This window comes from Mauremys mutica, unplaced genomic scaffold, assembly GCF_020497125.1.
Source record: "Mauremys mutica isolate MM-2020 ecotype Southern unplaced genomic scaffold, ASM2049712v1 Super-Scaffold_100033, whole genome shotgun sequence".
Taxonomy (NCBI): Eukaryota; Metazoa; Chordata; order Testudines; family Geoemydidae; genus Mauremys; species Mauremys mutica.
In genome coordinates, this window is record NW_025423255.1 from 200099 (window position 1) to 213264 (window position 13166).

Consider the following 13166-nt stretch of genomic DNA (forward strand, 5'->3'; position numbering starts at 1 on the left):
GCCTGAGCCCCTGTACTGTTCCCTGCTCAGCCTGCCGCAAGAGGCCTGAGCCCCTGTACTGTTCACTGCTCAGCCTGCCGCTAGAGGCCTGAGCCCCTGTACTGTTCCCTGCTCAGCCTGCTGCAAGAGGCCTGAGCCCCTGTACTGTTCCCTGCTCAGCCTGCCGCTAGAGGCCTGAGCCCCTGTACTGTTCCCTGCTCAGCCTGCCGCAAGAGGCCTGAGCCCCTGTACTGTTCACGGCTCAGCCTGCCGCAAGAGGCCTGAGCCCCTGTACTGTTCCCTGCTCAGCCTGCCGCAAGAGGCCTGAGCCCCTGGACTGTTCCCTGCTCAGCCTGCTGCAAGAGGCCTGAGCCCCTGTACTGTTCCCTGCTCAGCCTGCCGCAAGAGGCCTGAGCCCCTGTACTGTTCCCTGCTCAGCCTGCCGCAAGAGGCCTGAGCCCCTGTACTGTTCCCTGCTCAGCCTGCCGCAAGAGGCCTGAGCTCCTGTACTGTTCCCTGCTCAGCCTGCCGCAAGAGGCCTGAGCCCCTGTACTGTTCCCGGCTCAGCCTGCCGCAAGAGGCCTGAGCCCCTGTACTGTTCCCTGCTCAGCCTGCCGCAAGAGGCCTGAGCCCCTGTACTGTTCCCTGCTCAGCCTGCCGCAAGAGGCCTGAGCCCCTGTACTGTTTACGGCTCAGCCTGCCGCAAGAGGCCTGAGCTCTCCTTGTACTGTTTGCCGCCCAGCCCCTGCACCAGAGGGCCTGGGCCTTTCCTAGACTATTGGTACTGTTTGCAGCTCAGCCTTGCAGAAAAGGCCTGAGCCCCCACTGACTCTGTCTTTGTCATCTAGCCTTAAAGGGACAGGACAGAACCCCCGTGAGACCAGCGGGCCGGTGTGGCTCCCCTCCTCCCCTCAGAGGGTTGAGCCCCGGACCCGCCTGTTACACACATCTACTGCTTCTCCCCAGCCACAAGGCCAGCAACGCTGTCCAAGAAGGAAATTAGGTTGGTTTGGCTTGATTTGTTCTTGACAAATCTATGCGGGCCATTTCTAATCCTATGATCCTCTGGGCACAAATTGATTGTTTAATAATTTGATCCAGTATCTTCCAGTTAGACTGACTGGTTTATAATTCCCTGGGTCCTCTTTGTGCTTTTTTTCGAAGGCAGATGCCGTGTTTGCCCTTCAGCCCGCTGGGACCTCACCCGTCCTCCAGGAGTTCTGGAAGTTAATTACTAACAGTACCGATGAGCTGAAAGCAGAGGTTGTGCCCGCAGAGCCGTATGGTGCACACACCAGGACCAACTGAGATGGAGGCTGGAAATGCTCTCCAGGAGGTTCCCAATGTGGTTTTCATTGCAAGACAAGACGGGAAGAGAGCTTCAGGGGTTCCAGATGAGGCTGGGACCTCGGAAACAGGCACATTTTACTCCAAGTACATGGCTCTGGGAGGGGAGTGGGGGCTGGTGGTTAGAGCTGGGGGAGCTGGGAGCCAGGACTCCCGAGTTCGGTCCCCAGCTATGGGAGGTGAGTGGGATCTAATGGTTAGAGAAGAAGGGGCTGGGAGCCAGGACTCCTGGGTTGTCTCCCCGGCTCTGGGACAGGAGTGGGGGCCTAGTGGTTAGAGCAGGAGGCGCTGGGGCCCAGGAGCGGGGATTGGGAGCCAGGACTCCTGAGTTCTCTCCCCAGATATGGAAGGGGAGCGGGGTCCAGTGCCCCTGACCGTGGGGTCCTCTCACCCTTTCGATGATCTCTCCGCGTCTGAGTAGCAGGGTCCTGCCCATGACATTGGTGTGCAGCGTGTAGCGGGTGTGGGGCAGCAGCAGCTAGGGAGGGGAAGAGACAGGGGTGGGTGAGGGCAAGCAGGGAGCCACTCCCCACCCTCACCCCTGTATCTGGGGCGGGGGCAAGGACCTGGCCCCTCCAAGAAACCAGCAGCAGCTCCTTCTCCCTCTTCTTCCACGAGGTCAGGAAGGTGCCGGACCGCGATGGGTAGAACACGGCCAGCGTGGGGCACGCCCAGCCTGGCACGCCAGGCACAAGCACCCACCAGGCACACCCACGTGCGGCTGGGCACAGCTGGATGCCGGCAGTGGGGCCCGTCTGGCAGGCTCCCCCTGCTGGGCTCTTCTCTCCCGCACATCTGGGCACAGCTGGCTGGGGGCTGGCGGGGGCAGCCCGGCCCCTCTCTCACCTTGAAGAGCGGGTGGCACATGGGCAGCTGGCGCAGGGTGGCCAGGGCGAAGGCCTCGTCGATCAGGTGGGTGAGCAGCAGGTGGCTGACGGCCTCGTGCACCAGGAACTCGGCGTAGCGCACCCAGGTCTTGGCCAGGATCCAGTCCCACTCGGAGTCGCTGGGCAGGAAGATGGGGCTGTCGGGGCCTGGGCACTGGCTGAGCTGCGGGGGAAGAGACACAGGAGGGGTGTGGGGGGCGGGTTGGCGCAAGCCGGGGGTGTGAATCCTGCTGCTTTCCCCAGGGGAGCCCAGGGGCTGGAACCCGGCTGCCAGGATGAGGGGACATGACAGTGCCACAAATCCAGTGTTAGGAAGAGGCGACCCACAGAGCTGGGGTGTGTGTACACACACGCAGAGCTGGAGTGTGCATATACAAGCAAGTGGGCACACGCACGCACACATAGAACCAGGACTCCTGGTTTCTCTCCCTGGCTCTGTAAGGGAAGAAGTGGGGAGGTCTAGTGGTTACCGCAGGGGAGGGCGGGGGCTGAGTTGCAGGACTCCTGGGTTCTCTCCCCGGCTCTGGGAGGGGAAAGGGGTCTAGTGGGTTAGCACAGGGAGGGCTGGGAGCCAGGACTCCTGGGTTCTCTCCCTGGGCCAGTCCCTTAGATGGCAATGCCCAGCCCTGGGACTGTGTAGGTGTCAGGGCTGCGTCGGGGCCCCGCCAGGCAGCGTGTGGGGGCTGTTACCTGAATGGCTATGGGGACGAGCTCCCCGGAGGGCTGCAGGTGCAGCAGGCAGAGGGGCGCGGCGATGTACTGCTGGTAGCCGTTGATCGTGTTGGCCGGGACGCCCTCCAGGATTTTATAGTCAGCGAGGAAGATGTTCCCCTTCTGCAAGGCACAGAGGGAGCAGAGCAGAGTCGGGGGCCAGTGCATCTGGGGGTGCAGAGTGGGGGCCCCAGGGCACAGGGGAAAGCTGGGATGCCAGTGCTGTGAGCTTCCCCACAGCAGTGCCCTGGGACTAGCCCCTGGAGCTGAGTGGCCAGTGCGAGCGCAGCCACTGGGGCTGGAATTGGGCCCGCTGGACATCGCTGACCCGTGGCTGCTCGTGCCTGGAGTGATGCTGGGGAGGGAGCCAAGAGCTCAGACCGTGACCGAGTCCCCCCAGGGGTGTCCCCGGCGCCCCACTTACCTCCAGCTCGTCCTGCAGGCTGCTGCTCTCCCCCAGGGAGGAGGCCACCATGGCCGGCGTGATGGGGAAGTTGCAGGGGAGCTCCGTGCAGCGCCGGATCACCATGGGGTGGACCCCGTTCAGGAACTGGTACCCGAAGAATGTGTCCTCTCGCCAGTGCGCCCGCACGTACTCTGGGGGGACACGGGTAGGGCAGCCGTGGGGTTAATGGGCCGGGACTCAGGGGAGCTGGGTTCGAGTCCTACCCTGGGTGCCTGGAGCAGCTTGCGGCGTCTCTCGGGGCCATGGCCTCCCCCTGCTGGAGAACGGGGCTAACGGTCCAGCATGAGGGGGGCCTGATCTCAGTGAGAGTCTGGGCAGCACCCGGCACAATGGGGTCCCCGGTTAGGGGAGGGGGGTCTGGGCAGCACCCGGCACAAGGTGGTCCCAGAGTGCGTTCAGAGGGGTCTGGGCAGTGCCCGGCACCCGGGGGTCGGGGTGGTCTTGTCAGGGCCTGGCACAAGCAGCACTGCTGTCTCTAGCCGCTTGCGTCACACCCGTCCCAATCACCCTGCTCTGTGTGGGGGGGCTACGGTGGGCCCAGGCGAGCAGGACTCAGGGGAGGCATTGGGGGATCTCCCACCTGTGATCGGGGTCTTGTTGAAGCAGAAAACCTTGTTGATGTCGTCCAGCTTCGCCCACGAGTTGGTGCAGCTCAGGAAACCCTTCAGCTGCAGCTCCACCTTCCTGGGGGTGGGGGGCAGAGAGACATGTGAGAGCCCCTTGGCGGGGTGAGATGGGGATGGCCCTTTCTGCCCCCGACAATAACAAATAGGGCCCCCCTTTCCCCCCCCCCAGATATGCACTGGTGGCAAAGTGGAGCCACACTCGGGGAAGCTTCCCTCTGTCAGAGCGATGGGCTCAGGCTCTCAGCAGACTCAGGCAGCATGGCTGGGTTGGTTACACCTGAGTTTTCAAGCTCTTCTCCCCTACAACAAGGACTAGAGTGAGTAATATGGGATGGGGGGGTGTCTGGGGATGGATAGACAGACAGATAGGTTGATGGGTGGGGATAGAGAGAATGAGAGAGAGCAAGAGAGGGAGAGAGAGAATGAATGTGTATGGGAATAGATAAAGTTAGGGTATAGAGTAGGGCTAGGGGTTAGTCCCTAGGGCTAGGCCTCAGGGGCTGGGCTGCACACACACATCCCTCCCACACTGCGGGAAGGTGAGTGTCATGGAGAAGGGTCAGAGTTAAGGTTATGGAAAGGCGTCAGGCTACACGGTCGGGTTAGGGCTAGGGAAGGACTATAGGGCACAGGTAGAGTGAGAGAAAGGGTATAGGATATGGGTTAGGGTAGGATTAGGCAGGGCCGGCTCCAGACCCCAGCACGCCAAGCGCGTGCTTGGGGCGGCATGCCGCGGGGGCGCTCTGCCGGTCGCCGGGAGGGCGGCAGGTGGCTCCGGTGGACCTCTCACAGGTGTGCCTGCGGGAGGTCCACCGGAGCCGCGGGACCAACGACCGGCAGAGCCCCCCCCCCCCGCGGCGTGCCGCCCTGCTTGGGGCAGCGAAATCGCTAGAGCCGCCCCTGGGATTAGGGAAAGGAGATAGTACAGAGTTAGGGTTAGGGCTAGGGTTTGGGTTTAGTCTCAGGAATCACCTGGGCTGTGGGGGCCGGCAGTCACACATTGACCCCGTGCTCGAGGAAGGGGGAGGTCTTGATGAAGGGTTCGGTTTACTGTGTCAGGTTAGTGTATAGAGTTAGGGTTAGTTTATAGGGTTGTGAATAGGGGTTAGGGTTAGTGTACAGGGTTAGGGTTAGTGTGGAGGGTTGTGTACAGGGTTACAGTTACTGTACAGGGTTAGGGTTAGTGTACAGGGTGGTGTACAGGGTTACGGTTACTGTACAGGGTTGGGGGTAGTTTCTAGGGGCAGGCCTAGGGGCAGCCGCTGGGAACACATCTGGGCCGTGGGGAAGCCGCACTTACGCGATCACCCCGCGCAGCAGGAAGTTGGTTCTCTTGGTTAAGGAGTACGTGGAGTTAGAGTCCAGGTCACTGATGTTGTCCACGTCCAGGCACCGGGGCACTCCAGGAGCAAACTCCTTCCACCTGGGCAGGGAGAGACCCAGGGGATATTAGCCCTGGCCTGCCGCTGCCCCGACAATCACTCAGCCACAGTCCCGGGCCCACCTGTTTTGTGGTTTCTACCACCACCTCCAGCCCTGGGACCCTGCGCAGCCCTGAGCCCCAGGGATCTCCCTCAACCCCCACTGGGTTCTCACTCACCCATAGCACTCGCGTCGGTGCGTCAGCTCAGCCTGCCGCTGCTCCAGCAGCAACGGGGAATCGGCATCGTTGCAAATCACCTGGCCTGGGCGAGAGACAGGGATAGATCGATAGATAGAAGGGTTTGTATGGGGATGGATAGACAGAGGGGGTGTATCGGGATGGATAGATAGAGGGGTGTAGATGAGGATGGACAGATAGAGGGATTGTACAGGGATGGATAGATAGAGGGGATGCATGGGGCTAAATAGCTAGAAAAGTATGTACGGGACTGGATAGATGGGGGTGTGTACAGGGATGGCTAGATATGGGTGTGTATCCGGGGCTGGATAGCAGAAGGGCATGTATGGGGATCGATAGATAAAGGGGGTGTATCAGGATTGCTAGATGGAGGGGGTGTACGGGGATGGCTAGATAGACAGGTGGGTATGGGTTCGATAGATAGGGGTGTGTGTACGGGGTTGGATAGGTAGAGGGGGTATATTTGTATGGATAGATAGGAGGCAGACGGGGTTGGATAGACAGAAAGGTGTGTACAGGAATGGATAAATAGAGGGGGTGTAGAGGGATGGATAAATACCGGGAGTGTATGGGTATTGATGGATAGCTAGAGGGGTGTGTACAAGGATGGATAGATAGAGGGATGGACGGGGTTGGATAGACAGAAGGTGTGTACAGGGATGGATAGATAGAGGGGATGTATAGGGATTGCTAGATAGAGGAGATGTATGGGGATGGATAGATAGAGGGGTGTGGATGGGGATGGATAGGCAGAGGGGGTGTGTATGGGGATATATAGGTAGAGGGGTGTGGGTGGGGATGGGGATGGATGGATGGAGCGGTATGGACATGGATGCATAGATAGAGGGGTTGCATGGGGATGGATAAATGGACTGGGTGTATGGGGAGGGATGGATAGCTAGAGGGGGTTCATTGGGAGGGATAGATCCAGGGGTGTGGACAGGGATGGATAGACAGAGGGGGTGTATGGGGATGGATGGGTAGATAGAGAGGTGTGTACGAGGATAGCTAGATAGAGGGGTATAGACAGGAATGGATAGATAAAGGGGTTATACGGGGATGGATAAATATAGGGGGTGTACGGGGATGGACAGATAGAAGGGGCGTGTACGGGGAGGGATACATAGAGGGCATGTATGGAGATGGAGAGATAGAGGGGTGGACATGGCTGGATAGACTGAAGGGTGTGTACGGGGATGGATAGGTAGAGGGGCGTGTATGGGGATGAATGGATAGAAGGATGTGGATGGGGATGAATGGATATAGGAGGTGTATGGGGATGGATAGACAGGGGTGTGTGGGGGATGGATAGACAGAAGGTTGTGTATGGGGATGGATGGATAGATGAGGTGTACGGGGACGGATAGACAAAAGGCTGTTTTTGGGGAAGGATAGAGAGAGTGTATGGGGTTGGCTAGATTAATGGGTGTGTATGGGGATGGATAGATACAGAAGTAGTATGAGGATGGATGGATAGATACAGGGGTGTGTATGGGGATGCATAGGCCTTGTCTACACTACAAGACTATTTCGAATCTACTTAAGTCGAATTTGTGGATTCGACCTTATGAAGTCGAATTTGTGTATCCACACTAAATACACTAATTAGAACTTCTGAGTCCACATTAACGGGGCCGGCGTCGACTTTCGAAGCGGTGCACTGTGGGAAGCTATCCCACAGTTCCCGCAGTCCCCGCTGCCCATTGGAATGCTGGGTAGAGCTCGCAATGCCTGCTGGGGGAAAAAATGTGTCGAGGGCGGTTTTGGGATACTGTCGTCATTGAACCGTCAATCACGCCCTCCCTCCCTGAAAGCGCCGGCAGGAAATCTGATCGCGCCCTTCTCTTGTCGGTTACAGCGCAGACGCCACAGCACTGCGAGCATAGAGCCCGCTGCGATCATTGCTGCACTTATGGCCGTTGTCAACTCCTCGCACCTTATCGTCCACCTCTTCCACAGTCAGATGCTGAGAAATCGGGCGAGGAGGCTCCGGCAGCATGGTGAGGAGAGTGGCGCAGGCCTCTCACAAAGCAGGGTACGCCGCGCCGTGGAGATCATGGTGGCAATGGGTCAAGTTCATGGTGTGGAACGGCGATTCTGGGCCCGGGAAACAAGCACGGACTGGTGGGACCGCATAGTGCTGCAGGTCTGGGATGAAACAGAGTGGCTGCGAAACTTCAGGATGCGTAAGGGCACTTTCCTTGAACTGTGTGACTTGCTGTCCCCTGCCCTGAAGCGCCAGGACACACGGATGCAAGCAGCCCTGAGTGTGCAGAAGCGAGTGGCCATAGCCCTCTGGAAACTTGCCACGCCAGACAGCTACCGGTCAGTAGCGAACCACTTTGGCGTGGGCAAATCTACCGTGGGGGTTGCTGTGATTCAAGTAGCCCACGCAATCGTTGAGCAACTGCTCTCAAAGGTAGTGACTCTCGGAAACGTCCAGGTCATCATAGATGGCTTCGCCGCGATGGGATTCCCAAACTGCGGTGGGGCTATAGATGGGACTCACATCCCTATCCTGGCACCAGCCCACCAGGCCAGTGAGTACATTAACCGAAAGGGCTACTTTTCAATGGTGCTGCAAGCACTGGTGGACCATAGGGGACGTTTTACCAACATCTTCGTCGGGTGGGTGGGCAAGGTTCATGACGCGCATGTGTTCAGGAACTCTGGTCTCTTCAAACGCCTCCAGGCAGGTACTTTCTTCCCGGACCACAAAATAACGGTTGGGGATGTGCAGATGCCTACAGTGATCCTCGGGGACCCGGCCTACCCGCTAATGCCCTGGCTCATGAAGCCCTATACAGGCGCCTTGGACAGTGAGAAGGAACTCTTCAACTACCGGCTGAGCAAGTGCAGAATGGTCGTGGAGTGTGCTTTCGGACGTCTCAAGGGGAGATGGCGGAGCTTACTGACTCGCTCGGACATCAGCGAAAAGAATATCCCCGTAGTTATTGCTGCTTGCTGTGTGCTCCACAATCTCTGTGAGAGCAAGGGCGAGACCTTTTTGGCCGGATGGGAGGTTGAGGCAAATCGCCTGGCTGCTGTTTACGATCAGCCAGACACCCGTGCCGAGAGAATATCCCAGCGGGAAGCGCTGTGCATCCGGGAGGCTTTGAAAGCTAGTTTCCTCGCAGAGCAGGGTAACCTGTGACTGTCCACTTGATTTTAAGAGAGCCTGATCATGGGCCTGTGTCTGTATGTGTCGAGTTAGATCTGAGCTCACAAACCCGGTTCTCCAAGTTTCCCCCACTTCCAAAGCACGGTTTAAAACTAATGACATGTAACAGTAATTAATAATAAATCTTTCGTTGACTTTGCATTTCTGTTCCTGGGTTGAAACATGGAAGCATACTGTGCTGGGTTCGGTGTGCACTGATGTACAGACCGCTTGTCCAATACAGGACGGACAGCCTCCTGCTCCTACATAGGTCTGTGGGGTGGGGGACGGTTTACAGTGATTGTGCATGTAGGGGTGGGTTTGCAGGAATGGGTGGGTTTGCAGGAAGGGGCGAGGGGTGCCGTCTTTGGATAGGGGTTTGCATGATGGCTGTGGGCTGTGGGTTTGGGCGTTGGAAGGGGTGAGGGGTGTGGGGGACGGGTGAGTATCTGTCCCTGGATGAGGGCTCTTTTTGAGGCTCAGGGCAGCGGAGAGGCTCGTGGCTACAGTCGAAGTGCATGGTAAGGGAAGCCTGCCTTTACATTCAGGGATGGCAGGCGCCAGGACCTTGGACAAGCATACACATCAACGAATGACCCGGGGCAGCATACACCACACAGACTGACCCTGGTGCCTAGTGACTGCAGTCTGTGTGTGCCCTGCAGTTGACCCTGCCCCCAAGTCTGTACCCTGGTAATGTGGGCTATGCACTGCAATTAAAAATCCCCCCCACACACACACACAAAGTCTTCTGACACGAGAAACGTGACGGAAACAGAGAGTAACAGCAAACCGCTTTTAATAATGTTATACACAGTGGGGGGTTGAAACTTGGATTTGGGACTGGGTGATCCTGTAAGGGAAGAACTTCTACAAATTTAGAGCGCGAGAGGTGTCTTGTACATTAGCGCTCTGCTGCGGTGCAGTGACAGTTCTCACGGCCCCTACCGCCCCTCCTTCTTGTAACTTTGGGTGAGGGGGGGACAGGACTTCTTGGCGTTGGAGGGCGGTTGCAGATGCAGTGCAGGGGGGCTCTCTTCTCCTGCCTGCGGTCCTGCAGAACATCTACAAGGCGCCGGAGCATGTCCGTTTGCTCCCTCATTAGACCAAGCAGCGTTTGAGTCGCCTGCTGGTCTTCCTGCCGCCACCTATCCTCCCGTTCGATGTGTGTGCGATGCTGCTGACACAGGGTCTCCCTCCACTGTCTCTGCTCTGCGGCCTCGGCTGTGGAGCAGGCCATCAGTTCCGCGAACATGTCATCCCTAGTCTTTTTCTTTCGCCGCCTAATGTTTGCCAGCCTCTGCGAGGTGGATGACGGGGCAGTCCGGGAAAGAGCCGAAGCTGTGTGATGGGAAAAAGTAAGTGATTTCCTTGAACAGATACATGTTTGCGAACAGTGAACGCAGTCTAGTCAGTTTCTGTGAACAAGACCATACAGGGCACCTAGTCTCACGAGATCTCAGGCCAAGTTCGAGATTTCAGAATACGCTTTCAGTGGTTGCGGTCTTGCACAGGAGAGACGCCAAGCGGGGAGGGACAGCTGAATCCGTCTAGCAGCCAGTCCTGGTAAGCCTTACAGTAGAGTCTGCTTAACAGTTAATGGATAGCTGTGCCCTCCCGCTAAAGGCAATCTGGAAAGCATAAAGTCTGAGCCTTTTCCAGCCCCTCCCGGCAGTGCACGGGAAAGATCACTGTATGCTTTTCCTCTGTGGCCTCCAACACGTGGCTGTTAAGCGAGGGTCATTCTTATGCAAAGTAAAAGTCTACCATTCACAATAGTAACAGTACACTAATTCCCCTAATTAGATGCAGCACTTCCAGAACGACATTACCCTGAGGCGTGTCACTCGGAGTCAGAGAGAGCGGATGCTAAGAGAAGCCCTGCACAGACCAGGACCATATGCTGCCATGCTTGTCGAGGCGATGATTCCCCTTTACATTAGGATGGCCTGGCGCGGAAGAGTGTGCTTCCACGGAGCACCCAATAAGGCACCTCTCCCCAGGAACCTCCTGCTGAGGCTTTTCGAGCTGCTCTCTGAGAGCTTTTTTGAACTGTCCCAAGAGGATTATTGCTCTATTCCTATATGTGTTGACCTACTTTTTGTATAGTTTGAGATTTAAAAAATTTTATATAGTATTTCTATTTTTTATATACCTGTTTTTTAAAAAATAAATGTTTCCCTGTTTGTAGCACTTACCGCCTGATCCTTCCCCTGATTCTGAGTCCGGGTTAACAGGCGGGGACGGTTGGTAGGGGATCTCTGTGAGGGTGATGAAGAGATCCTGGCTGTCAGGGAAAGCGGGAGTGGGTTCGCTGTCACCTGCGCCGTCCTCCAAAGACCCTTCCTCATCTTCCCCATCGGCGAACATCGAGGAGGAACTGTCCCGGTACACTATTCCGTCCTCGGAGTCCACCGTCACTGGTGGGGCAGTGGTGGCAGACCCACCTAGAATGGCATGCAGTGCCTCGTAGAAGCGGCATGTCTGGGGCTTGGCTCCGGAGCGTCCGTTTGCAGCTCTGACTTTTTGATACCCTTGTCTTAGGTCCTTGACTTTCACGCGGCACTGCATCGCATCCCGGCTGTATCCTTTGTCTTTCATGGCTTTCGAGACCTTCTCGAAGGTCTTTGCGTTCCGCTTGCTGGAGTGCAGCTCCGAGAGCACAGACTCCTCGCCCCACACAGCGATCAGATCCATGACTTCCCGGTCAGTCCATGCTGGGGACCTCTTTCTATTCTGGGATTGCCCGGACTCCTCTGCTGGAGAGCTCTGCATCGTTGCAGGTGCTGCGGAGCTCGCCCCGATGTCCAACCAGGACGTCAGATTCAAAGTGCCCAGACAGGAAAATGAATTCAAATTTTCCCGGGTCATTTCCTGTGTGGCTGGCCAGAGAATCCAAGGTCGGACTGCTGTCCAGAGCGTCAACAGAGTGGTGCAGTGTGGGATGGCTCCCGGAGCTACTAAGTTCGATTAGCATCCACACCAAGCCTAATTCGAGCTAGCCATGTCGAATTTAGCGTTACTCCACCAGTCGGGGTGGAGTACCAAATTCGAACTAAAGAGCCCTCTAGTTCGAATTAAATGGCTTCCTGGTGTGGACGGTTGAGTGGTTAGTTCGAAATAACGCTGCTAAATTCGACTTAAAGTCCAAGTGTAGACCAGGCCATAGATAGAGGGGTGGTTGGGGTTGGACAGACAGAGGTGTGTACAGGAATACATAGATACAGGGGTGTGTACAGGGATGAATAAATAGGGGGGTAAATGGGGATGGGTAGCTAGAGGGGGTGTATAGGGATGGATGGAAAGATAGAGGGGGGTGTTTGCTGGGATAAATAGCTAGCTATTAAATTAATGGAGATATCCTATCTCCTAGAACTGGAAGGGACCTTGAAAGGTCATTGAGTCCAGCCCCTGCCTTCACTAGCAGGACCAAGTACTGATTGTGCCCCAGATCCCTAAGTGGCCCCCTCAAGGACTGAACTCACAACCCTGGGTTTAGCAGGCCAATGCTCAAACCACTGAGCTATCCTGCCCCACTGCCTATGAGCCCAAGTGGCCCCAGGCTGGCCCCCAGCCCGCAGCCCCCTACCTTTGCCCTCCCGCAGCTCCAGCGTGCGGTAGCCCTCGACCCACTGGTAGCAGGGGAAGCGGTAGGTCTGGCCGTGGGGGGAGACGACCTCCACGAAGCTGCAGTACCAGTTGTCGGTGGGGTAGAAGGAGTAGGGCTCCTTGTGGAGCCGCACCAGGACGATGTCCCCCAGCCAGCGCTGGCAGCACAGCTTGAACTCCTCCACCTGCAGCGGGGTGAGAGAAGAACCAGAGCATGAGGGTGTGACTCAGGGATTAATCCAGCAGCATCTATCTCCACCCCCCCCCCACAAATAAAATACTTGTTGGCCTCCTGTGCCTCCATGGTGTGAAAGTCTCCAAGGAAACACAGCTCGGCCAGGGCACTGTTGCAACTACTGTTCTACTCAGCACCTGCCTTTCATTAGCCTGGAGGGAGAGGCCAAGGTTTTCCGATTTCACTGCAGCTTGAGGTACCTCAGCGTAGCCGAGCCGTGTATAGGAGAAGGGCCCAATCCCTTTAAAGCTTTTGTGAGCCCTCTAGCGGCACCCACCATGTTTTAGAAGCTGCCAGAAACAGGTCAGAGCAGCCGTGTGCATCTAAACTTGGTTTCTGTGATGCCTATTATGTCAATATCCTCCTTTAACGCGAGGCACTCTAATTCACCCATCTTATTATTTAGACTTCTGGCATTTGTGTACAAGCACTTGAAAAACTTGTCACTGTTTATTTGTCTGCCCTTTTCTGATGTGTCAGATTCTTGTGTGTGTGAATGATCTGGCTCCTACTTTATCCTCTTCC

At 56.8% G+C, this 13166-nt stretch overlaps 1 protein-coding gene across 1 annotated transcript in view; it reads right to left on the reverse strand.

Annotated features, from left to right (window-relative positions):
• LOC123358220 (polyunsaturated fatty acid lipoxygenase ALOX15B-like) overlaps window positions 1-13166 on the reverse strand; it is a 44097-nt gene that overhangs the window by 8142 nt on the left and 22789 nt on the right. Inside the window, exons 2-9 of the mRNA XM_045000884.1 lie at window positions 12387-12591; window positions 5617-5701; window positions 5317-5439; window positions 3971-4074; window positions 3349-3521; window positions 2904-3047; window positions 2173-2376; window positions 1718-1804 (exon numbers count right to left, since the gene is read on the reverse strand). Coding sequence (XP_044856819.1) covers window positions 1718-1804; window positions 2173-2376; window positions 2904-3047; window positions 3349-3521; window positions 3971-4074; window positions 5317-5439; window positions 5617-5701; window positions 12387-12591 — 1125 coding nt within the window. The remainder of the gene's footprint in view (window positions 1-1717; window positions 1805-2172; window positions 2377-2903; window positions 3048-3348; window positions 3522-3970; window positions 4075-5316; window positions 5440-5616; window positions 5702-12386; window positions 12592-13166) is intronic.